Below are 26,729 nucleotides of genomic sequence, written 5' to 3'. Positions count from 1 at the left end.
GCTATCTTGACTCCTAAACTTATTGGAAAATTAAATGAACTAATATCTATAAAATACCTATTTTATGGTAGTGTTTTAACACAAGCAAGTTCTATGCTATCTCAGAATACAAGAGTGGCTAAGGGTCTAAGTTGGCTTCTGGGTTTAAATCCTAACATCACCATACCCTCTGCCACACTCCTGTTTAAAATAAGAGCATCTTACCCATGAGACTTCTGTGTAGCTTTAACTGGCTGATATATTTGAAGCAGTAAAAGGATGTGGAGGAGCTGGCATGGTGGTGGGACACACCTCTCTTCCCAGCACCTGAGGTAGAGAGGGAGGCAGATCCCAATGACTTAGAGGCCAGCCTGGTCTAAAAATGGAGTTCCAGGATAGCCAGGGATATACAGGGAAACCCGGTCTCGGAGAACAAGACAAAGCAAAAACAACCAAAAAGAGGATGTGCAGTTTTCAGAAAGTGCTCAGTGACTACGGCCGGCCACCATCAGCATTCTCTAGGAGAATATCAGTCAACTGAACTGCAGGAAGTGTACCATGACTCCAGGAGGAAGTGAGCATCACAAAACTCTGAGAACTTTACTCCCAAAATAGGTACAGTGCACTGTTTATTAAAAACCGTCAATTTCTTCAAGGACCTAAAAGCCAAATACTTTGACAAATATAAAATATTTGATGGGAAGACAGTTCTTTCTGTTCAGCTGTACACTGACAACACTGGGGCTACATATTCTACTAATTAAATATATCCAAGGAAAAAAGAGCTTATAGAAAAATATTGATGCAATGTATGTGCCTACACAGAAGACCCAAACAAGGAAACAGCACCCCCAGTCACAAACTAAGGCAGGAGAATCTGAGTTTGAGGCAGCCTGGTCTACATAATGCCAGCAAGGGCTGTAGAGAGAGACCTGTCTCAGAAGTGTGTGTGTGTGTGTGTGTGTGTGTGTGTGTGTGTGTGTGCATGCATGTGCGTCTGTGCGTGTGCGAGTGCGTGTGTGTGTGTCTGTGTGTGTGTGTGTGTGTATAACAGGTTCTTTAGAGATGTGACATTTAATGAAAATACATTTTCTACTTCCTGTCAATGAAAACATACATTAAGTTAAACTAAGTTTATCTTCCATTCAAAACAAACTCATTTACCTCACTTTCTCAGTCTGGTTCTCTGAAAGTACCCTCAATTAATTTCTTTCTTGGGCCTTGTACATCAAGTTTTACATCCAACTTTGTTCTGCTCTGTCAAGACAGACTCTGTTCTAGGACTAATCACCAACTTCCCATTTCCTGACCTCCCTCTTCCCCAAATCCAGCCAATGCCACACATATTTTACAGGTTAGTTCTCTCTTCTTCTAGAACAGAATTTCCAAAATTCTACCGATGAGTCACAACCTCATCTATTATAGATTTTCCTGGGAAATGATGTGAAACAAATCCAACATTACGTAAGCTGTGGTTCACTCACTTATGAATTTTGCTACATATGTCTTGAAATGATGTAAAATTGGGGTACGTATGTCTGAGATCTGCCAATTTATCCTCTGACCAAAAATAAAAAATAAAAAAAAAAAAAAAAAAAAAGCCTATCATACTATTCAGGAAAGGGTTAAATCCCCAGGCCCTAACTGCTCAAACCTCATACAATCTGGAAAAAAGCCAGACTTCAGGCCTGACCTGTGAGCTGCCCACAGGGGCAGCTCTATGATCATCTGATTACTCTACCCGATAAGGTTTATTTCTGTATAAGTTTAGTGGTCAAATGATACTAGTTTGATCAGATATCTGTGCTGCAAGGGTGGGTGGGGTAAGGGATGAAGTCTGAGTCGCTGAGTTCAGCATACAGGTGTTGCATGCACAGCTGACTTGACTCTAGTAAGAACACACCCTTCTCCAGCTAGCAACACTGCACACTGTCCTACAGAGGAGGGAACACCTGGAAGCTTGTCCCTGGCTTCTTGGGGAATTTGCTTTGTATCCCTTTTCCCTCTGCTCAATCACCTCCACTTATATATTAAACAAAACTATGATTAGAAAAAATTTCATTGTCCATCTTATGAGTCACTGAGTGGAATGGTGCTAGAGGGACCTCCAAATTCATATCACGTTCCTTTCAATCCCTTTGGTAGAATTATTTACACTAAAATTATGAGTAGCTTTTGGTGATATATGATATCACATGTGTGGTGTGACAATACTTTTGTCACTAGAAAGTCTGTAAGGCTTATTATTATTTATTTATTGGGAGAGAAGCACATCCTAGAGTGTGGATATGGAAGCCAAGGGAGTTGCTTCTCTCCTTCCAGCACGTGCGTCCCCGATGCACCTTTGTCCTCTCAGTCAGCCCAAGCAGGCCTCCGTTTCTTTTCCAGCCCTCAAACAGTCATCAATAATAAATTGGCCTCTCCTGCTGCCTTACTCTATTTGTGAATAATTTTACATGTACTTGATCTTCATTTTCAGTTTTGTCTCCCAGATTTCTCACTTCTTTGAATCTCAAAAATCCCTGGGCTCTTTGCAAACACCCTCCTGTGAAAAATCATAATCAAACTTCAAATACCACAGACTAGATTTGTGAAATAATGGTACATATCCACACAATTAACCCAAAGACACAGCACGAACTTCTCAGGTATGCCCCGCCTCACTCACCTGAAGCTGCTATTCCAACCAATCCTGCCGGGAATTTAGGCCAATGTCCCTTTCTCTCACTTCATACCTTCTTTTGTGGAACTAAACTGACAGCAAATTCTGTTGGCTCTTTCTTCAAGTCCACCCACTTCCACTGCTGCTGTAATAACTCAGCCCATACCATGCTTTACCTGCAATAGCTTTAAAAATTCACTTAGGCTTAATTCTTCCCTCTCATGTAAGCCTTAGAGTGATCCTGGTCAGTCACAATGCAGAATAAGCACTGCACTATTTGAAGACCTCCCAGGTCATCTTTGCAGGTTATTAGCGCATTATGGTGGCCATGGGGGAAATACGTTAGAGTCAGTAAGGAGGCCAGCACGGCTGGAACTGACTGAGAGAGTGCTAACATTCAGAAAAGAGCAACAATTTACTAAATGAATAAACTTAATTGCTGTGTCAAGATATAAGCCTTTAAATACCCAGAAGTAGCTATTTATATAATTCTACAGCTATTTAAATAGAACTCTAGAGAAGCAATAAAAAATCTTTGACTATCAAAACAAACCATATATGTGTAAATAGTACCACAATTCTGGAATCTCCCTAGCTACTCAAGGTGATCACCAGAGTTTCCTAGAGCTACAGTCATACACAGTGTCTTCCCAATCATCCCACTTAGTCCATCCCAGGCTGCCTGTGGCTGGCTTACCCTCATGTCTTTCCACATCATCAATAATGAGCCTGGTGTGCCTATGATGAAGTTCACTTCTATAATGTGCCTTGTCTCCCAACATCCTACACAGAGTTTTCATGAGTTTCGTCAGGTCTTTTTAAAAACCACTAAGATACCTGGCCCGTTACATAGGTTTTATACAGCCTACTGCCTTTCAATGGACTCTCTGCTGAATGATTTTGGCATACTTACTCTTATTTACATTATTCTATTTAGAAATTTAAAGTTGGTCCCTTTAATCCTACTTCCAGCGATAATTACCAGGATTTAATGGCTTGGTATAGAGGCATTATTAGCGTCACTATTTTTAAAGTTTAATTTCAAGAAGAGCTGGCTTTTCCATCTAGAGAATTCATCCGCTATACCATTTCCATTACTTTGTTCTTAGTTTGTGCTAAGAAAGTTATGGTGATACTTATAACCGTGTTTCTATCAGGAAACAAGTTCTGAGGCCACAAAGGAATGTAGATGAGGGGTGGATGAATCACCTGGCTGTCCAGGACAAAATCCTTAGTTTGTGCTAAGAAAGTTATGGTGATACTTATAGCTGTGTTTCTATCAGGAAATAAGTTCTGAGGCCACAAAGGAATGTAGAAGAGGGGTGGATGAATCACCTGGATGTCCAGGACAAAAAAAACTACTCCCATAGACGTTCCAACTCAGTTACCTGTCTATAAAGCAGTGATAGACCCATGCCACAGGGCTCAGATGTGTGGTAATGAACAAGGTTCCCAGTAGGGACTTCACAATAGAAACCTAAGACTCTAGCCTTATCAAGCATGCTACACTGAAAAGAAGAAAGGCACAAGATCCTTTCAGGAAACAGGGAGCATACCTAAACCTCAAGACGCTCTGTGGTGAGGCTGTCTGTGACTATGTGGAGAATGGTACAGGTTCAGGCAAGCAGGAGACAGACTGGTACTCTTCGAGGGAAGGAAGGAAGGACACACAGAGGAAGTGGTTTCTGAAGTGGGCCTTAAAAAGTGTTAGGTAGGAATGCATACAGATTTAACTGTTTCTAGTAAACATTTATGACTAATTATGTACATACTGAGTATTGTAACATCTGTAATTCTCTTTCCTCCTCACATTGTCATCTGTGGATCCCAACAGAAGGTGAGGTAAATCTCACCTACTCAGGGAGAGGCTGGTGGGAGTTAGGGGTTTAGTCATCTCTCTCTCCTACAGTGTCAACCACAGGCCCTTCAAAAGTATGTGTGCCAGTGCTAAAAAAAAAAAAAAAAAAAATGGCTCAAAGGACTTGCTGCACAAGTTTGAGGACCCGAGTTTGTGTCACATAAACAGCCAGGCATGTAGTATGCATCTACATTGCTAGTGTTCCTATGGCAAGATGGGAGTTGGAGACGGGAGAATCCCAAGCATCCACAGTAGCAAACAGCAAAGAAGAGACATGGTTTCAAACAAATTATAAGAGATGGACCCACACATGAAACTGTCCTCCAGCCTCCGTATGCACACTATGGAGCACACACGTATGTACACGTACACACACACACACACACACACACACACACACACACACACACTGAAGAGCATTATGAAGGGAGGGGCAAAGAGAACATGGCATACAAGGAGATAATAAGGAGTAACTCAGCCATTCCATGTCTGCTCCCCCCTGTTCCGGTCCCTTTGCTCCTTGGCCTATTCGCTTGCAGTGCTGACCTACCCACTCCCTTTATTGCATAACGCCCTGTGGGCCCACTTCCTCATCCCGTTCCAGCTGCTATCTGTCTTGCCTGTCATCTTTTCAAGTCCCTTCCTTCCTGTAGTCCTGGTGTTCAGTTCAGAGTTTAGCTGATCTCATTACGCCTCAGAGTCATTATCTGCCAAGTATATTTTAAATTCCTCAAGGCCAAAGTCCATATCATATCTGTTTTGCATGCTTCCTCTGTTCCGGCCACCCAAACATCTTCTCAAACACAAAAGTGCCTAGAAAACACTTGCCAGGCACTAAGACCTTCCAATGTTCCTATCATGCAGGTCTAGTGTTCCTTCATATAATTCTCTAAGTTCAAAAGTACACTGGACAAAGTTAGACATCAAAGTGTTCTTTCCCAAATAACAAATCCACCACTTCTAAAACTTGCAGTCACTGAACCAACGCTGAGTGGCTTTACCAATTAGGGGGCTGGAAAGAACTGTAGGCGCTCGAAGAAAGATCTATGTTATAACCTCCTTCTAACGCTGCTGGCCCAGCTGCACTCCAGGCACAGGGCTTAGCATTCCAGGGCAATTCAGTAACTTAAATCCTCACTGCCATACACACTTTCCCAACAAAGAAATATTGGAAAAGGCCCAATAACCTCAAACTTCAAAGATGAAATCTCACATGTTAAAGTGAAATTTTACTTTTATATCTCCTACTCAGCTACCTTTCATTAAAGTCTATACAATAATTCTATGCAGATCACATTAAATCCACAAACGTTTATGATGAAAAGCCTTGGGATTGAAACAATAACACACGGATCAGATTGTGGCCTCAATAACAATAATTTCCTTGGATGGGAGAGGCAGATCGTGAAATTTCAAATGAGAGTATAAGAAAAACTAACTGGGCAGTTGAATACAATCAACCGGTCAGTCCTTCGTGGTTCTGGAGTCTTCTGGGAACAGGCTGTAAGTGCTGGAGGACATAAGGTAAGCAGAGAGAGATAAAAAGAAATAAGAGAGACCAAGAGAAGGCACTCTGAACTAAGATAACTGGAGGTCGCCTTCAGTGATTCCAAGAACCAATTCTCCTTGAAAAGGGTGGCATACACAGGCCCTGACACTAAGTGAAAATACTTATGGTAACTGTCTAAGACACTAACTTTCTTTAGCCCATGGCATCCCCAAAACTGGCTCATCTCAGCTGGTTGCATGTTTTCCACTTCTTGTAGGAAAAAAAAAAATTGTACAAAAATCAGCACTTCCCATATAATTACATTTTAACTAAAGTAACACCTGAAAGCTATGGAATCAGTATTTTTAAAATTATCTTTTTAAACAACATGAAACAAAGTTTCACAAACAAAGTCTAAACACTAGTATTATTAATTTTTGTTGTTGTTATTGTTGTTCTTAACCATCAGCATTCCTATGAGAACCTTTCTAAGGGGGGCTGGAGAAATGGCTTAGAGATTAGGAGCACTGGCTGCTTTTCCAGAGGCCCTGCCATCAATTCCCAGGACCACATGGCCGCTCACAACCATCTGTAACACCAATTATGGGGGATCTAGCGCCCTCTTCTGGCCATCCTTCCTACATGACATTTCCAGAGGCTCTTTCTGGCATTGACAACCTCCCTAGCTATTGTGGCCACCAGAATGGTGAAAACACATCCATCAGACCTTCCCCAACTGCTTCCAATCTGAGTCTACTACAGAAATGGTGCACATAAACCTGGCATGGTGGCATGTGCCTATGAACATAGCACTTGAGAGCTGGGGTAAAGGGTCAGAAGTTCAAGGCCATTCTCTACCTCATAGCAAGTTCCAAGCCAGTGGGCTACGTGGAATATTACCTATTAAAACACAACGACCAAAGACAAAAGAAAACAAAACCCACACATAGAAATGGAGTAGAGAAAAGTATAAAACATACCTGAAAGTTCAATGGAACAGTGAAGCTTGGTTCTAAGACTTTTAAAAACAACTGGGTGGGGTGAGGGGCGAATACAAGTAAGAGAGCTGGGTATAATATGATAACAATGGATAAGTTAGACAACGTGACTGTGGCAGTAACTATGTATCTACCAAGTCAGTGTTTGTTAATAAAATGTTACTTTAAGTCTTTAAATATGAAAAAAAAAAAATGCCCTCATTGAAGAAGAAAATAAAGCATAGAGTGTCTGCCTGAATGAAGGTTCTAGCAACTTTATATAATCTGGATTATTTTAACCGGCCAATTGCTACTAGATCTAGTTAAAATGTTAAAAAAAAAAAAAAAAAAAAAAAATCTGTAGCAGCAACATTCATTTAAAATAATAAAACTGACCTATTTTACATTCGTCTAAATGAATCATACTTATTTTCTTTAATTTTCATGTTTTCAGATGAACTGAGGTCACACCCCAGAAAACCACACCTCCTATCTTTTCAGGATGTAAACCTTTCCAAAGAACTCAAAACCCTACAGTCTTGCAGTGGTCAGCAGAAACCACTTTAGATAGCTTCATGTCTGTTTCCCCTTTTCGTTCCTAGGGGAACATGAAAAAATAGCTGTGCAGTCTTCCTTTTTCCTTTCTGTCTGGTTCATCCCATCCCTTGAGAACCACAGCAGGTAGTTCCAAAAGCCATCTGGCCCCTGCATGATTGTCCCTGGGGCTGGAAAAAGGAGCCTGATTTACAATTTCTTGGAATGATGTCACTAATCTAAAAAAAAAAAAAAAAAAAAAAAAAAAAAAAAAAAAAAAAAAAAAAGGGTCTTCCAAGAATTTGTGGAACTTTAGAAATCCACTGCTGGACAGATACATTTAAACAATAAATAAAATATCTAATAAAAAAATTATAAAAAAAAAAAAAACAGAACTTCAAAAACAGTTTATAGTCAGCACTGTGAGGAGGGCCAGTACCTACTCCAGCTCCTGGTTTTACTCCAGTTCTGTATATTGGACTGAACCTTGGCACAGAATATTTTTGACCTACATCAGTGACTTATGTTCTTGGGCTTCTTGTCACTGGCAACCTCAGATATAAGTAACTTTAGAGATGCAGTGTCCCTTTTCATACTCCACTCCAGAAGAGAACTCTGCAAATAACTTCTACTAAGTTATTCCACAAAGGAGCAATCTATATTGTATTAAAAACATAATCTAAAAATTGCTATGTTTTCCACAAGATGTATTCAACCAGCACTAACACAGGAGTTGTCAGAAAACACCCTGGTCTTCTAACAACCACCTAACAGCAACAGGACCATCACCTGCTACTTCATCAGGGAAATATTATAGCCATGTAAATGGTGAGCACACTTCCTTCACAAACTATTTGTATCTTCCATATGTTCTATATGTCTTCTACATGTCTCCTACTTAGTAGCTTTTGCTACTATTGTTTTTGCGCATGAAGGAAAAAAAATGTAAGCACCTGATTTGATCAAGTACAACTTTACATGTGTGTATGACGTGAAAACATCTCAAGCAGAAAGATTTCAAATGAGAGCTGTTTAACTTGACCAGAGCGTATTCCATTATTTTGTGTCTGTTTGGTTTTTCAACATGGTTTCTCTATTGAAGCCTTGGCTGTCTTAGAAGAAGGCACCGTAGACCAGGCTGGCCTGGAACTTACAGACATCAACCTCCCATGTGCTGGGATTAAGGGAGTGTGGCACCACTACCTGGCTCAACGTTCTTTTTAAAGTCTTTTATCTTTTATGTTTAGTCTTGCTTTTTAAGAGGGGTTTTGCTATGTACTTCTATCTGACTTTGTGCTTTCTATACATCCAGGCCTGGAACTCAAAACAGTCCTTCTGAATTAGCATCCACACCATGCCACAAGTTTTCAATTTTTGCTAAAAGAGTATGAATCCTAGTTAAGTAAAATACTGAGTATTTTAATATGTTTAGTATATTTCACAGATTGAAGAGGATGGTCACTGTTAATTCTACAAATAAGCTCCAAAGGTTTTGTTTTTGGCATGCAGACGCAGACGCAGACATTCAGTGACAAACTCTTCTTCACCCTGTCTGGGACAAAGTTGATAGATGCAAATCGCCCACAGCTGATATGTCATCTGTATAATTAAAGCTAACAAGCAGCTGGGGAGAGCTCAGTCAGTGAAATGTCCACATTAGGGTCTGAGTTCAGATTTCCCAGCACCCATGTAACAGTCAGTAACATATATTTTGGTCACGTTTTTATAGCAAGATTTTCACTTATCTAATAATTACTCGACTATCAAATATTCTCAATTATAAAATGCCAAAGTAAATAATGCTTCTCATCAGAATGTATAAAATTACTGACCAGAGAAATTCTGCTCTTTTAAAAACAGTTTAACATTCCTACTAAGATCGTGTTTCTAGATGATTCCAAGTAAACATCTACTGGAAAACACACAGTAGAAAACCCCAGGATACTCTTAACACACATTAAAATTCAGTGTTATTCTTGAGTTAAGAACTTAACAAATGACTCAATCTAAGAAGTAAACAGATGGCCTCATCATCTTTTCTTCTCTTTCCAAACTAAAACCATCCTCTTTCTTCTCTGACCCTAACAGGCTCGGAGAATCAGTCTCCTCTGGCAGGTTTATACTTCTGTGAGCATCTGAAAAAGAATCCGGGTGTCCAGCCCTCAACAGGCTGTCTGCATAGGGCAGTTTAGCAACACAACTGATACGGCATCAAGGTGGGTTAAAGCACAAAGCTAGTTCACAAGGCCTGAGCAAGCAGCCTGGGGCTCTGCAGGCACCAAAAAAGGCCTTGCCATGAGACCCTTACTAAGCAGAGATGGGGTGAAGGGGTGGAAGAGGAGGGCTTGAGGACAAAAGGAAATCTGTAAATAGCTGCAGAAGCCTGAGAAACATGAGCATTCTGACAGCTTGTGGGCAGTAACTACACAATATGATAAAGCAGATCTACAGAGAAATGAACTATGAGCTTTAGTAATGTGAATGTGGAGTTACAGAAGACACAGTAGCATTGTGTGTGCAATTCATGTTTGTCTCATTCAACTTAAAGTATATTACAGACTGGCTATAAATTGACTATGTCTCTTACCTTCAGCATTTCCACTCTACTAAAATGAAGACAAGACAGGAACCTACCTCACTGTCCATCTCCACTAGGCTAAAGTGTGAGATAGGATGCTTTGAACAAAATGAAAGAGTACTATGTTGCCATGCTAATTAAGGTTCAAGTCTATGTACCATTGTCCGGATAGCCTTCTAGGCTTGATGCAAAATGACAGATTATCTTTATGTAGCCTTAGTTATAGGTTCAACTTCCTTTCTCTGGACAAGAACCCATTCAAGTAGTACCTAAGATCTGAAATGCTTCCCCTGAGGCATCTTGGTACCTTAAGCCTTTAGCCAATAACCTTTGTCCATCCAGGATATCCCCCACTCCCTCAATCCCCCCATCCCCAAAACTATATAAACCTTGAATCACCCCAAGTAAAGTTGATCTGTCTCCCCACAGCTGGTCTGCCTGACTAAATGCTAATGAATTTATAGATGATGTCTTAGTAAAAGTAATGACCATCTTGTATCACACTGCCCAATACTTTCTGGTTTGCTTCTATTTCTGAAATATTTCACCATCAGCTAATCAAATCTCCCTTCTACATAATACTGAGCTTTGAAACACCAACAAACATCAAGAAACAGCCTTTGGCTACATTTATTTATCAAACTAATAGAAATATCTTCTTCTAAAACCAAGTCTAATGTTTAAAAGAGAATTTCCATTTAGAATGGGACAGTACAGAAGGATTTTGGAAACACCCATTTCTATTTCTTGCTACCAGCAAACAGCTGCATGTAGCACCTCAGGCATCTGGGTTTCTGCCCTGTGCTTCCCACTCTGACACTCATTCATCATATAGATTTTATGGGAAGATAATTTCCCTTGTGAGTACATTGGGTTTAGACACCAGCTTCATTCCCATGTCCACCCCTGATTGCAGGTATACAGATTCCACTTGTCCAGTCCAAACATCTGCTAGTAGTTGAGTGATCTCCAGAGAGTTTTAGTCTACAAATCATGATAGGAAGAGATAATGTAATTCCAATACGAGAAAAGCTCAAGGCACTGAATACAGTAATGGGGAAGGCCTTGTCCTGTGTCAGACACTCTTTCAATAAGGTTTGTTGGTCATAGAAACTCCTCAGGTTCCTTTCCCTCTCTTAGGATGGCAAATACCCCGCCCCTCTCTGGAATGAAACAAAGCATTCACTGACACAGTCCCCACCATCACAGGCTCTGGTTCTCCCCACAGGCCTGCCACAACACAGCCTAGGACAACAGAAGGGAAAAGCATGTTAAAATATTTACTATATGTAGGACTGAGACATCCTAATGGCTGAAAAAAAATATTTAAACTAGGCAGTAATTAGTCTTTGACTGTTTGGAAAACAAAGATTTTCAATAAATGTACTTATCCAAATCATTCCCCTCTTTTTCCTCCACTGCTAGAATCATAATGTTGAGAAATATGTTTCTCTAATGCAACAAGGAGGAACCAAGGCAAGAAGAAATAAAGAGCAAACTATTCTATCACAAATAATATAAAGAAATGGGAAAAAAAAACAAAAAACAAAAAACTTTGTTTCATCCCAGAATGCATTTGTCTAAAAACTGTCTCAGAGACTGAAATAATTTTCTTTTTCTATAGTAAGGCATTACTAAACTTCTGTGAGGGATGACCCCTAGGTCCCTCCAGGACAGCACTCAGCACTGCAACCTCCTGCCCCCAGACACACCACTTCTCTCACTGAAATGCACAGCACCAGCTGATCTGTGAACTACTGCTAAGTACTAAAGCAGACACACGCACAAGAACTGCTTACTAAGATGAGACTGACTTAATCAGGCAAACCCATCAACCATTTATCATGGTCCCCACCCCCCACCCCCAGAGGTTCCAAGTTCAGAGGGAGAAATGCCAGCAGGACTAGGAAGAGAACCTAAAAACCCTACCATGCAAAGATTATATCCTGCTGCCAATTTCCCTCCTTGTCAAGGAACCTTTAAAAAAAAAAAATCACTCTTTTACGAGATGATTTCACTGTCTCTTTCTTGTTTGGTATTAAAATGTACTCTGTAGACCAGTGTTTTGTATAATTATTGAAACTGAAACTGATATCATATTCTAATCAGTGACTAAAGGACTCTTTTGACACTCCATGTTGCTTAGTCATGTATTTCTCTTCCTACAGCCAAAGACATTCCAAGAAAGCTGGGGCTGTTTCTCCTGTACCCACTCCTTGTCCTACATACCACACTCACGCTTCTGGGTAAGCCGGACAAGGAGGGTTACTAAGGTAAGTCACATATTAAATCCAACGTTTTCGCCCTTTTCAGTAGAATAGAATTTACTACAGAAAAAAAAAGGGGGGGGGGGGGAGGGGGGCACGTCCGTACAGGATCTTAAAGGAAAACAGTAATGTGTGAACAAACACTAGGGTGATCCTGTTTTACTCTCTCCATGCACATTACATTTTGTAGTTCTCTCTACTAGTAGAGCCCAAAATCTACAAAATCCCTAACCCAAAATTTTTCATCTCATAAGGAGTAGAGATGGCTTGGTGGGCAAGAACTGGTACTGCGCCGGCCAGTGGTGGCACACACCTTTAATCCCAGCACTTGGGAGGCAGAGGCAGGAGAATTTCTGAGTTCGAGGCCAGCCTGGTCTACAGAGTGAGTTCCAGGACAGCCAGGGCTACACAAAGAAACCCTGTCTCTAAAAACAAACAAACAAACAAATAGGTCTGTTCTTGTAGAGGACCAGAGTTCAGTTCCCAGCACCCAGATTAGGAAGCTCAAAACAGACAGCAGCTACCATGCAGGCAGATCTGATGTTTTCTCTTCTGACCTCTGCAGGTACCTGACTGTAGGCGTGTACATATACTCCCACACAGACACAAAATTTTTAAATGATAATAACGAATCGTTTTTATACTTCACAAATACTATCATTTATTAAGAAAATGTAAACACTGAAGAGAGAATTATTAAAGGTGAAAATTCTGTAATGTGAAAGAATATGAAAATATTTCTAGAAGAGAGATTCTTCCGTTCTTAAGATATTGTTGATTAAGCAGCAATAAACACCAAATGTTTTCAAGAATCTACTAGAAGATCTCTCTCTAGAAACCAACGTGTCAGTTCCTGACCTAAAGAATTCCAGGTGAACGAGGCAGACTTCTTGCATTGGAAGCAAGGGATTAGGTTTCAATATGAATGCCAGCTGGCCTAAACTGAGGCCGCTGCCTCAAAGGAGAGATGAGAAAGTTCTCAGTTCACAAAGTTAGCTCAGATCCATCCCCGACAGATTCTGAGCCCATGTGGCATCGCTTACAGCGCTCCCCAGATCCAGTCAAACCCGCCTCCCGAGCCCCCGATCAGCCCAGGCGGCCTCGAGTTGAGGTTACCCAATCACCCTGGGGTGTTGGAGTGCAGGGGCCCTGGAATCCTGTGGCTGGGGTGACTCAGAGGCAGCTTTCTGGGCTTTTGCGGTGCGGTGGTTGCACAGGCAGAACCAGCAAGCGAGCACAGGATCACCGCCATCCCTAGATAATTGGTGTAGCGTAGGAAGGGAATGCAAGGGTGTGCTATCTCCAAACCTATGGGGTCTCAGGAAACCCGGGAGCCCGTTCAATCCCCGCCATCCGCTCCTGATCTTAGTGCAGCTGTCTTACTGGACTCTGGGCTGGGTACCCCAGTCGGAGATCACGTAGCCTGCGGATCTGGCCCGGGATGCTCAGTCCACAAGGAAATCGACACGCAGCAGGGGACGTGGCTCTAGCTGGCCTGTAGGGACCCATCCAGTGAAGACCCGTCGAGCCACGGGAGGGAAGCTTCTCCAAGAGTGGATCAGAGCAGCGCCCAACCCAGCCCATCACTCACCGCTCCGTCCTGCCGGGCGTCCTCTCTCTCTGCGTCCCCGTGGGGCGCCGGGGCTCCGGACCCCTGGAGTCCGGCCCTCAGCGTGCGCGCCTAGCCATCCGAGCTCAGGGCGCCGCGCCCGGGGTGCGCCGCTGCAACCTCTGGCGGCCCTGCGGACTGGGCGGAGACGGTCGGCGGAGGGAGGGCGGGCCGCGGCAGGGCTCAGCCTGGGGCGGAGGAAGCCGCTACGTCAGCAGAGCCCGGGAGGCGAGGATGGGGAGGGGGAGAGCGGGACCCCCGCCCAGCCCTATCCGGACCTCCGCAAGCTCCCTCCTTCTCTGCCCCAGATCGCGGCTCCGCGCGAGGCTCCGCCTTCGCTGCGGCCGGGACCCCACGGGAACCCACGCACCCTGACCTGCCCCTCCGCTTTGGTTCCTACAGCTCTGATTTCTCCTGACCCGTGAGCTTCAGGTTCCACTCTGGAATCTCACCCAAAGGAAAGATAACTTATGGAGGCCCGGGGAGGAGGGGCCGATTCATTATTTAAAGCACTGGAAGAGGAAAGCCGAGAATTTAAAGAATCCCACTACCGACGCTAGTGCCCAATCCCCTCTTCAGGCTCCAAAATAGTTACGCTCCCGTCGCCTCTTTCCCTTCCCCCCTTCCCCCCTTCCCCCCCTTTCCTGAATCAGTTTACTCCCAAAGAGAAAGGGGGAAAATCCACCTAATCCGAAGCAGTTGTCGCCTAGCGTGGAGCTGCAAAATACAAGGAATTCTACCGCCAACGAACCCTGTAAACTGAACTGATTTTAATCAGCAAAGATAGAGGATGGGGGAATGATCATTTGGAGTTTGCAGCTCACAAGGGAAACTTAATCTTATCGTGTGTGTGTGTGTGTGTGTGTGTGTGTGTGTGTGTGTGTGTGTGTGTGTGTATTATTCACCAAACTTGTTTTTATTCTTTCAATAAAAAGTAGACATCCAGTACAAACTCTGCTATCTAACCAGTCCAGGATTGGATCTCCTTCCTCAGAGTTACAGATAATTAATCTACTAGATTCAATGAAAAGGCAGCTTTTTCAGTCACTTACCTGTTCATCGGAATGGGCGGTTTTACTCAACCTGGGCTCTCCCTAAGTTTGCCACCATGTGCTCTGAGTCCTGACAGACTATGAAGACCCAAGGAAGCTTCCAGGCAATCACACTGCTAGAGGAAAGGTTACAAATTTTGCAATCAAGAGAGGTTCCTCATCACAGATTTTAAAAGGAAAAAAAAAAAAAAAAAAAAAAAAAAAGAAATACTACTGTTAGGCTTTTTAAATGCTGACTCAGATAAACCACCAATTTACATAAACTTCCTGATGTTTGGTCAGACCTGTAGTGAGAAAGTTCTAGCTAGAGTAGTACTTTGAAGCAATATTCAGAAAATCCTTACTTTGCTGCTTACTGGGGGCCTTAGGAAGCTAAGTCACCTTCAAAGGCTGTGTCTCATCTGTAGAATAAAGTTATTATAATACTCCATGCAACAAAAGATATAGTACAAATGGCTAATATTTATTGCAAGTTTGCTATATGTCAGGCACTGTGTTGAGATATTTATTTTAGTAGAATGAATTGTGTCAGTGCCTAGCTGTAGTATATAATTGTGAGTTAATTTCCATTTGTCTTCTCAAATCAGAAAGTAACTTTAGAGAAAACAAAATGTTTAGCTTACTAAACTTCCCAATGAGTAGTCTTGTAGTTATGGACTCTCCCAGCTAATAAAGATTTTTAACACTTTCTTTGGAATGGAACCCTACACCTGACATATGAATCAGGTGATTGATCATAATGTGCAGACAAGATTGAAAATTCTTTTAAAGATAGTAGTACCTATGGTGCCATGTGCTCACCAACCCCCACTTACCTTTGATTGATGTCATTGCTCTGGAAATCTAGCTATAGATGACACTGGCTTGCAAAGAACACCATGATATGATACCTCTCAACAGATTTATGTTTTCTGGACTCCATAGGCCATATCTTTGTTAAAAGATTTATGTGTATTTTTAATTACATGTATGTCTTCCTGTGGGTATATGCATGTGAATGCAGGTAACCACAGAAACCAGAAAGGGGACACTAAATCACCTAGAATTGGATGTAGAATGATTGTGAGCTGCCCAACCAACATGCATGCTAGGAGCCAAACTTGAGTCTTCTGCAAGAGTAGTATGCCTTCTTGGCTACAGTCTCCAGCCCCAGTATGTCTATTTTTGACTCTACAGGAGAATGCTTCAGTTTGTATGAGTGCATATCCATCCCTGTTACCGTTCCCTTGCCCAATGACCTTCTTAAAACCTGATCCCTAGAACTGCATCCAAAGTTTCAGTTAAAAGTCACAGTGGAAAGCTGTGTACCAGCTTTGTTCTGAAGTGTATCCTTGGAGCATTTTCTGTATTACAATTCACTGAAGCTTTAAGGTGTTTGTTTGATTGTTTCCATAGCAGATGTTACCATGGCCTTCTTCAACCTACATTCATTGCAGTTTGTGTCCGACACTCCATCTTATTCTGTTGAGTTCTGTTGTGCTAAATTTGGCCTAGTCCTTTGCTTTGTTGCATGTTCTGTACTCCTAACATAATGGTGCAGACAAGATTGAAAATTCTTTTAAAGATAGTAGTACCTACTGCCATGTGCTCATCAACCCCCACTTACCTTTGATTGATGTCATTGCTCTGGAAATCTAGCTATAGATGACACTGCCTTGCAAAGAACACCGTGATATGATACCTCTAAACAGATTTATGTTTTCTGGACTCCATAGGCCATATCTTTGTTAAAAGATTTATGTGTATTTTTAATTACACATAAATCTTTGAATGGAAGATCTGTATCCTTCATCATCATGTAAGTTGCCAGTCATCTTCTACTTCCAGATGACACTGAATTTGGATGCTCTTGCTGAGGACCTTTGTCAGGGAGGATCCACATTACCTGCACATGTTTTCTTGTCAAAAGACGCCAAGCATGGGACATTTGCATGGCATGTCCTCCCAGTTGAGAGATTAGTAGAAAGTGATCCCATCCTCTGCCGTGCACATGATTCCTCCATCAGAAATCCACTTTCTTGATGTTGCAACATTGTCACAAAAGGAAGTGACTACTTAGAAAATTCTTGTTAATTCTCCTAAATTGCCTCCTCCTATTTTAAGTGACCAGATGTGACTTTAGTAACAAATGTATTCATCTGAAAGATGTATCTTTCTCTGCTTCTGTGAGGTTTCTGGTCTTGGGTTTAGAAACAAAGCTTTTGTTTAATCTCCCCTCTCCACGTCTATTTTCAGTCTTTCTGTGTCCACTGCCCTTTTTGCTGACTCAAGCCAGAAGTCCTTAGCATAAACTACTTGCTGAAGTGTAAATGATTCTGCAAGAGAAGTTAAGCCTTAGAGAAATAGATAATTTCCTTACAAGTTCTCTCTCTCTCTCTCTCTCTCTCTCTCTCTCTCTCTCTCTCTCTCTCTCTCTGTGTGTGTATGTGTGTGTGTGTGTGTATTTAATCCATTCACTGTAGACAAGATAGAAAAAGAGAACAGTTCTTTTGATATCCATTTATATCAAACAAAGGCACTCCTTTCTCATTAGTGTTTGAATAAAATAATTTCAGATGTCTTTTTTCATTGTCCTTATTTTATTCTTGTCTCTAGACCAGTACATGCCTCTACCAAATATCTCACAAGCTACAATACAGGTTGGTGATTTCTACTCTTACCTTGAGTTTAATTCACTCAGCTATATTTAAATCTGCTTTGAGGGTTTCACTGACCAATCTGGGTCAGAGCCTCTGCTTCAGTTCTTGCAACAGGTTTCCTCCTCCAGTCAAAATTACTCCATTTGTAATTGTAAACTGTTTTATCATAATAAACTTGTGTGTTACCTCATCCTTGGGTCATTGGCAAGACAGTATCCTTTTTTGACTGTTGGAGCCATGTTTGCCTGGAGTTCTGTATGCCTATGAGTTTACCCTCTTCATTTCTCTCTCTTTTTTTTTTTTTTTTTTTTTTTTTTAACATTTTTTAGAATTTGTTTTTAAGATTTATTTATTTATTTTATGTATACTGTCACTGTCTTCAGACACACCAGAAGAGGACATCGGATCCCCATCACAGATGGTTGTGAGCCACCACGTGGTTACTGGGAATTGAACTCAGGACCTCTTGAAGAACAAGTAATCAGTGCTCTTAACCACTGAGCCATCTCTCCAGCCCTACCCTCTTCATTTCTAAGCATTTGGTTTTAGGGAGACAATCCCCCCCCCACCCTCCTCACACACACATACACACACAGGGGCTTTTCCAGCCTTTTTTATTTGGGCCTGGCTTTGCTGCCTTGACCTGTTGCTCTCCTGTCAGCCTGCTCCGAGGCTGCTAATTCAACCCATTCAAGTTTCCTGAGCTTTGTCTTCATTGCAACAAAACTGCAACAGCCACTTCCATCCACAGTCATATTACTTCCACGCCATGCTGAGCCAGCGTGAGACTTTGACGTACAGTTCTTCTCCCACTACACATTTCCCTGAGGCTTCTGATAAATGTTTAAATGTGTCAGGCAAGTCCATGAGTGTCTTACTTCATCCTCACAAGCACTGGTGTCAACATTATGCCATTCAAATTAGTGAATTACAGCAGAAAGAAAATAGTAACCATGTATCTGTAATAGCCCTGCAGTGACAGGGGCTGTTGGACCTGAAACAAAAACAAGAAAGCAAAGAAACAGAGATTCAGAAAATGGAAATGAACTTTCTGAAAACATAAAAAGCTCAAGACAGCAATTGTTAGTGTACAGGCAATTGCACTGGGGGACTTAACAATTGCTTACCTCATCACCCACCAATGCCAGATGCTCCATTGCTCTATCCCTTCCTCAGGTCCTCTCTCCTCTCCCCTCTCCCAATAAACCTCTTACACCAGATCTGTTTCGTAGCATAACTTAGTACTCCTTGGCATGGGCCCACCAAAGATACTGCCACCCACGCACTCACCCATGCCACATTATATTTCATAACACCAGTGATTCACTTTGCTGATTTCAAATCCAGCCTCTACCCATTAAGCCACTTGGCACCTAGCAACTTCTCATATACATAAAAACCCTGTCTGCAGGTTAGTGTTCAATTTAGGGGAAATCGATTCTCCAATAACTCCCAATTAACTCTTCAAATAGATGATTTTCTATCACCTGTCGTTTATTCTAAGCCACCAAACATGTTCCTACCTACAGTTACAAAAATCATCATTGATATTTCTGAGCAAAGGAGTAAAACTAGTATCATGTTCCTTGGACTTTCTGGTACCAAAAGAACTTAAAATACTTCATCTTTTTCTTAAACATGGTTTTGGGGAACTATGAAGAATTATGGACATCACTAAGAAACTTAAAGAATGAATGCTCATTGGGCCACGTTTTTTGCTAGCAATTATTTATAAGGCGACTTGGAAATTATTGAGTACTCATTTTAACGTCTACCAACTTCTGCAGTGAAGTGTACTTATCCGAGCCTTAGATTCCGAAGGCTCTCAGGACAAGTTCATACTCAGGCTGCTGGCTGCCGGAAGTCCATGTGCTGTTAGGGACTATTCACAAAACAGTCTAAGTTTTGTCTTCGTTACCTGATTCTATCATCTACTAAATCTATTATCAGGCTTGTCTGCATTATCCTTTTGTTCTCATTCCATAATCAGCCTCCTGAGCGCTGCAATTAACGGTTTGCACCGCTACTGCACTTACTAAATAAATACTAGAATGCTAAATGTGCAAGGTGAGAAGAGACTTATTCATTAGTAATTAAAGTACATGTACCTCATGTACCTCTAAGAACAACATGACAAGACATCTAAATCTGCTCTTTAGGCTGCAAGTCCAGCTGTAATAGCCCAGGCAAACTGTACTTTATATCTCTTTGTGTTCTGTACTTGCTTGCTTTATTGAATTGTAAACACCTGCATGCTGGAGACCGCCTTCTTTATTCTGTGCCATTTCTCATATTTCCTAACATAATGCCTGCTTATTAAATTAGAGTCTGTCTCGGGTGGAGATGATGCCCCCCCCACACACTGGGTGCTCTGATGGGAAATGTAATGCAACTATCAGTTAAGATCTTACTTGTTAAGGTTGAACAAAACCAGGACAAGATCCAGCCTATATGGTTTCATGAAAGCAAGTCATTTAACATCTTTGGAATCCAATTTTTTTATTGGTAGAATACTGATGTCTATTCTTTTTAAAGACTTATTTATTTTATGTATAGGAGTACACTGTCGCTGTCTTCAGACACACCAAAAGAGAACATTGGATCTCATTACAGATAGTTGTGAGCCACACTCTTATCCCAGTTTTTTGAAGGGATAAACAGGTCAATGCATATGAAGTTCCAGGCAAGCAGTCATAATTCAATAACAGTTGCTTATTATCACAGCATTAGATGGGCCTATGGCTTTTAGCAAAAGACATCCTTTAGAGTCGTCTTGCATGGACTAGAACATTCCTGGGGGTTGGGGTGCTGCATCTGAATCCAAGGAAGGGAAGTTATACTCCACCTCACAACATTGCTAAAAGTAGTTAAGATCAGGCCAATTTAGAACTAGTTGTAAGATCCCAGTTAAAGCTCTAGGATTTTGTGCTGAAGTAGATGGTAGTAAGAGCTGGCCCTAGCATTACAGATTTGTTATCTGTAATCTTTGATGGAACTGTCACTCCTGGCTACATAGTGGAATCACCAGAGGGTACCAAAATCATGGCAGTGCTCAGTCCTGCACTTTGAAGTTCTCAGTGAAGTCTTTTAAGGATGAAGCTTGGTGTCCAACATGCTTTTGAAGACACCAGATGGTTCTTTATAATTTGTAGCCAAAGTTAGAGCCCATGCTACGTAAAGTTAAGTCTCCAACTTTGCCAACCACAGGCCACATTAGAGATCATTCAGAGCTTCTGATGCCCAGGCTGGTGCCAATCGAATGATACTATCTGGGGTATTCAAGGTTTCTTGGTCCTAAAAATTGGATAGTTTGGGGAGCATGCTTCTGCAGGACTGTTGTGAACAAGCTCTTGAACTAACCAAGGCATTTACTAAAATAAGCTTCTTTGCCACTTTTGTTCTGGTTTATTAATTATATAAATATTGTGAAGGCGTTTCATCTTCAGATATATTTCCATCTAAGTACGTATATTGGATACAAAATTTTGAGGAAAACACTACTTGATTTCAGTATAGGCTGAAGTAGTCAATTTTTTTTTTTTTTTAAGACAGGGTTTTTCTGTGTAGTCTTGGCTGTCCTGGAACTCACTCTGTAGACCAGGCTGGCCTCGAACTCAGAAATCCACCTGCCTCTGCCTCCCAAGTGCTGGGATTAAAGGCATGCACCACCACTGCCCAGCTGAAGTAGTCAATTTGAATTCACACTGTAGTTAGTGTTTTATTTCATATCTTGTTGCCCAAATATGATAAATAACAAGCATTAACAAAATATTTCACATACAGGCAATTTGGAGATTTTTTTTTTTATTGATCTTGCATCAAGCATAGAACATCTTGTATTGACAACATCTTTTAGAAGAGAAATACTTGGCAGTTGTCAACTTCATGTGACCCAATGGTATGTTTCATGCCCTTTTTCACCCAATTTCAAAGAATACACAGTGATTCTCCTTTTTGTTATCTTTTTATTATTGTGATTTTAAAAAAATAGTGCCATTTTTATTTTTTGGTATGTCCATGGTTACTAATCTTGGCCATATGGAAAATACTGCCATTTTTTTTTTTCTGCTAAAATATATTTTAGAGCTCACATATAACCTTCTAGGAAAACAGCACTCCTTAGGAGCACTTCACATCTCGTTGAGAATCATCAAGGAAACTAAAATTAGTTCTAGTCGTATTTTTGTTTTATAAAGAAGTTAGGTTAGCCTCTGTGGGCAAGGAGAGCCAGTCCTGGCTGCTAGTCATGGTAGAGTGGAGAGAGAAAGCAAGCCACATGACTCTTAGCAAAGTTTTCTTTTTCTCACTTCTTTATACTTTGTCACTGGCCAAAAAAGTACAAATAATGTCTTCTTTTAAGGTTCTTTGATCATTGGCAATTTATTGAGAGAGAGAAACAGAAGGAAAGGGAGAGGCAGAGGCAGAGGCAGAGGCAGAGGGAGAGAGGGAGGGAAAGAAACAACAATGATCAGCCATCGTCCCAATCATGGAAATTTGCATGATTCAGGCAAATTGACATTAAGGTATTTCCCTGAATAACACACTAAAGATTGCTGTAACCTACATTCTATTTCTACTTCATTACAGTTGTTATATTTGTAATGGCTGAACAAAAAAAAATTTTTTTACATTGTATATAATCTATATATGTCATATGTATAATTTACTATTATTTTTATGTTATATATTATAATTTACTACTATTATAATATTACATATATAATAATTTCTCCTCTCTCTCTCTCTCTCTCTCTCTCTCTCTCTGAAATTTTTGAAGGATCTTTCTCTCCTACTTTAGGGTTGGTCAGTTTGAAGATTGGTCAGGAATTGTTGTGTTAAACATGCCTTGATCAGACTCTTTAAGCCATCAGTAGGGGGCCTACTGGCCTGAGAAAAAGCCCTCCAGATCTTGGTTTTAAGCTGTTAGGCTTTTGTCTCAGGTTGTGAGAGGAAGCCAACTGTGTTGGAAAGTTCTTTTGTTTGTTGCCTAGTCATGGCCTTTTTTTTTTTTTTTTTTTTTTTTAAATCTCTCTGCCTACCTGGGAATGTTTGACTCCTAGTCTCTCACTTGGACAAAACAAAACAAAATTTTAGGAAATACAGCCACCATAATGGAGGGTGGGAAGTCTAAAGTCACAGTTCTAAGCAATTCTGTTTCTGGGCAAGAGTCTTGGTCACAGACAGTGAGTGGGCTTCTCTCATCGCCTATGCATGGAACATTCTCCTATCTTCTCAATGTATCTCAGAAGACATCACCTCTATGACTTAGCATGCCTCACATACATCCTAAAAGCCTTTCTGCAAATACACTCACACTGAGTGGTCTGGATCACACTTGAATTTAGGGAATCCAATAGTCCATAGTACTTGTACCCTTGAAATTAGACCCACCCAGCAATACAGCTATCTGTTGACATATTCTCTAGAGGTTGGGCCAGGATTCTGTCTTCACAAATTCTATAAACATATTCAATGTTCAGTTTACCCTAAGGGTCACTAGCCTTGTCCACTGGTTCTCACATTAGCTTTACATTAGAAGTGCCAAGGGAAGTTTAAAGCCATTGGTGTAGGATATCCCCAAGAGCATCTGTACTCTAAAATGATACAAATATTTTTAGCTCTTATTCACATTTGATACCCATACCTTTTCATCAATATATATGCGTTGAAATACACACACACATATACACACATAGCATTTAAATAAGATTTTTTGAGAATTAGCATTCTCATAGTATACTTACTATACATATACTTTATTATTCTGCAATAAAGATCAAAAATTTAAAACCAGGCAAGGCTTTAATCCTAGCACTTGGGGCAGAGGCAGGCAGATCTCTGTGAGTTCAAAGCCAGCCTGGTCAACCAAGCAAATTCCAGAACAGTCACGGTTACACAGAGAAACCTGTCTCAAAAAACCTAAATAAATACATATGAATTAAAAAATTCAATAATAAAGATTTATTTGATGGTCAATGTCTTCCCATGGGATAAATCAAAGTAAGAATTTAAAAGCAGGCAGAAGTTTATATTTTCAAAGAATCTTTAAAACTTAGTTTATTGAACCATATCAACGAAAGAATTATGAGTTTTCCTCAATGTTAAAACTATTACTCAGTTATATAATTATTAAACGGGTTTTGATTTTAAAAGGTAAATGGCTCTATGTTATAATTCCTCCAGAATTTACAGTAGTAATTTTAAAGATATGACATTTACAAGAATTTTAAATAACCACCGCTCTGAACAGTGAATTTAATTGTAATATTTTCATACAAATGTTAGAGACAAAACTGGAAAACAGGCTTCTCTGGTTTCTATTTGTTTTTTTTTTTTCTCTAAGGTATCTAAACATAGGGGAAATTACATTTAAAAACTTCAAGCTCATCTTACAGTAAGAACTAGCAAATTAAAACAAAATGTTACTTGATATCTTGATAGTAGAAGAGTGTTGTTATTAAGAATGGTATTGAGTATGTGACTTAATGATAATTCTATATTTGTGAGAATTAACATCAAATTGATCCAGTGACTCATAACTTCAAGCATTAATGAGAAGGGTATAGTGATGTCAACTTTGCTTTTAATTCCTTTAAAAGCCAGCCTTCAAGCATTTCTCCAATATTTCAATAAGTAAACATTAATAAGAAAGCTGCAAAAATATTAGAATTCATGTTAAGATGTGATTTTCTTCCCATATGCAGGTACAAAGCAATGTTTCTTCTCTTTACAAAAATTTACAGCTCTCGCACACAGTTTTGTAGGGAATTGTTCAAACACATTATTTCCCTGGCGTCTTAATCTCTTTGTGCTAATATAGCAAAATATCTGAGTCTGGGCATTCTGTTATAAAGAAAAGATATTATTTACCATAGCATTCTATATGGTCAAGCTGCATTGACATCTGCTGAGCTCTGGAGAGGTCACTAGGAGAATTTGCAGAACAGGAAGGACACATAACAAGACAAGAAACTCAGGAAGATTCAGACTCACGTTATGTGAAACAACCCATTTTCTCAGTGACTTCGTATGGGTTTTATTGCTGTGCAGAGATACCTTAACCAAGGCAACTCTTCTAAATTCTAGCATTTAGTTGGGTCTGGCTCATAGTTGCAGAAATTCAGTACATTATCATCATGATAGGAACCACAGCATCATGCAGGCAGAGTTGGTACTAGAGGAGTCAAGAGTTCTACATCTTGATCAGAAGACAGGAGAAGACTGTTCTCCTCAGACAGCCAGGAGGAGGCTCTCTTCCACACTGGGCAAAGTCTGAGCCTCAAAGCCCACCCCTACAGTGACACACTCCTCACAAGGCTACACTTCCTCCAATAAAGCCACATCTTCTAATAGTGCCTCTCCTTGGACCAAGCATATTCAAATTACCACATTACACTCCCTAACCCCCATGGGCTTGTTCAAACAAACGAGTCTATTGGGGGCCATATGTAGCCATAGTATAATGCAAAATACATTTAGACCAACTTCAAAAGTCCCCATAGTCTATCACACTCTCAACGATGTTTAAAAGTTTTAAGTTCAAAATCTCTTCTGAGATTCATGCAATCACTTAACTGAACTGTAATCCCCTATAAAATTAAAATCAAAGAGCTGATTGCATACTTCCAACATCATAGGATCACCAATCCAAAACATCAAAGTGAGGAAATACATGACCAAAGCTGTAGGTCCCTTGTTCTGGAGGGTGTCCCACGAAGATCTCCTGGCTGGGGACAGGGTGAGAGCAGGAAAGGTTCGCTACTGTCTCCGCGCTGCCTCTGGTCTGTGTCTCCACTGTCTGTAGGTCTCTGGCCGGCCTGATGCAGGAGGTAGGGGCCAAAGGACCCAAAATGCGAGCAGGAGGAGAGATTCCCTGGGCTGGGCCAATAAGGGGCCGGCTAGCTGGCAAGGAGGTAGCTTGATGTCCCAGGCAGGTTCTGGGAAAGCAGATCTCTCCCCAAGTGTTACAGCTCTTGTGACAGAAACTCTCGGACACCAGGATGATTCTTGAGCACTTTACTTCCCCTAAATAGAGCCCTTATATACAGTTTCAGGGTGGGTTAGGGTCTGGCAGCAGATAATGCCTATTGGATTGGTCTGAGAGCTTGGAGATACCTCATCTGCATGTGGGAGAGCCTGAGGCACTGTTCCTCATGACTGATGGTCCCTCTCTGTGGGAGTGGTTGTTGGAGGGCTGAAGCTAAATGAAAAGAACCAGGGCCTGGGAGCAGAGCTGAACTCCTGCTGTCCAATAAGGGTCCAGGGTTCCAAGCTCATGCTCGACCAAGCACCCAGCTGCTTCTCACAGCCCACCGCCCCACACAAAGCAAGACAGAAAACCAGCTGGGCAAACTCCAAACTCTGTATCTCCATGTCTAAGGCCAAAACACTTTTCAGATCTTTAACTCCTTTCATCTTTGTTGACTACAACAAACTTCTTTCTCTTGGGCTGTTAGCAACTTTCCTCGGACAGGTATCACACAGCTCTGGCATTTCTAACAGAATAACCAAAATTATTAATATTACAATATTAGAATAACCAAGGCAACTTTAACTTTTTAAGCTTATTTCTCTAATGTCTAAGATCCATACATGATATTCTGAGATCCTCCAAAAGGCATTTGGGTCACTTCTTCAGCTCTGCCTTCTGTAGTACTCTAGGCTCTGATTGGCTGCATTCTACTGCTGCTGTTGTTCTTAGTGATCATCCTATGGTACTGGCATCTCCAGTACACTAAGGTCTTCCACTGCAACTAGGCTTCACCAATAGTTTCTCATAGGCTCTCTTCATGGTGCCAAGCCTCAACTATTTTGCATGACCCCTTCAGTCCTGGGTTATCAATTGCAACTGATCAGTTGCAATTCATCAGTGGTCTTCCCTGGTCTCTCACAGTGTTAAGCCTTGGCTGTTCTTCATGACCCCTTCATGCCTTCAAAACCAGTACCACCTGGATGATTCTTACATATTACCAAGTCCAGTTGCCAGCACAATATCTGTCTCTGGAACACAGCTTCTTTATACTCTCAGAAATCCCTTCCCAGAAGATTTTATGTTAATGATATTGGTCTCTTCTTAATCTAATTT

At 41.0% G+C, this 26,729-nt stretch overlaps 1 protein-coding gene across 2 annotated transcripts in view; it reads right to left on the bottom strand.

Annotated features, from left to right (window-relative positions):
- Positions 1-15,129, bottom strand: part of Dse (dermatan sulfate epimerase) — a 52,750-nt gene extending 37,621 nt beyond the window's left edge. The window contains exons 1-2 of one of the 2 annotated variants that reach the window (XM_034524627.2): positions 15,006-15,107; positions 13,936-14,141 (exon numbers count right to left, since the gene is read on the bottom strand). In XM_034524627.2, coding sequence (XP_034380518.2) covers positions 13,936-14,141; positions 15,006-15,013 — 214 coding nt within the window. In that variant the 5' untranslated portion in view covers positions 15,014-15,107. Of the gene's footprint in view, positions 1-13,935; positions 14,142-15,005 lie in introns of both variants that reach the window. The other variant, XM_076917078.1, reaches the window with a different exon arrangement.
- Positions 15,130-26,729: the final 11,600 nt, after the last annotated feature.

This window comes from Arvicanthis niloticus, chromosome 20 (assembly GCF_011762505.2).
Source record: "Arvicanthis niloticus isolate mArvNil1 chromosome 20, mArvNil1.pat.X, whole genome shotgun sequence".
Taxonomy (NCBI): domain Eukaryota; kingdom Metazoa; phylum Chordata; class Mammalia; order Rodentia; family Muridae; genus Arvicanthis; species Arvicanthis niloticus.
Note: the sequence above shows the minus strand (reverse complement) of the source record. Positions and strands in the feature narration are given on the sequence as shown.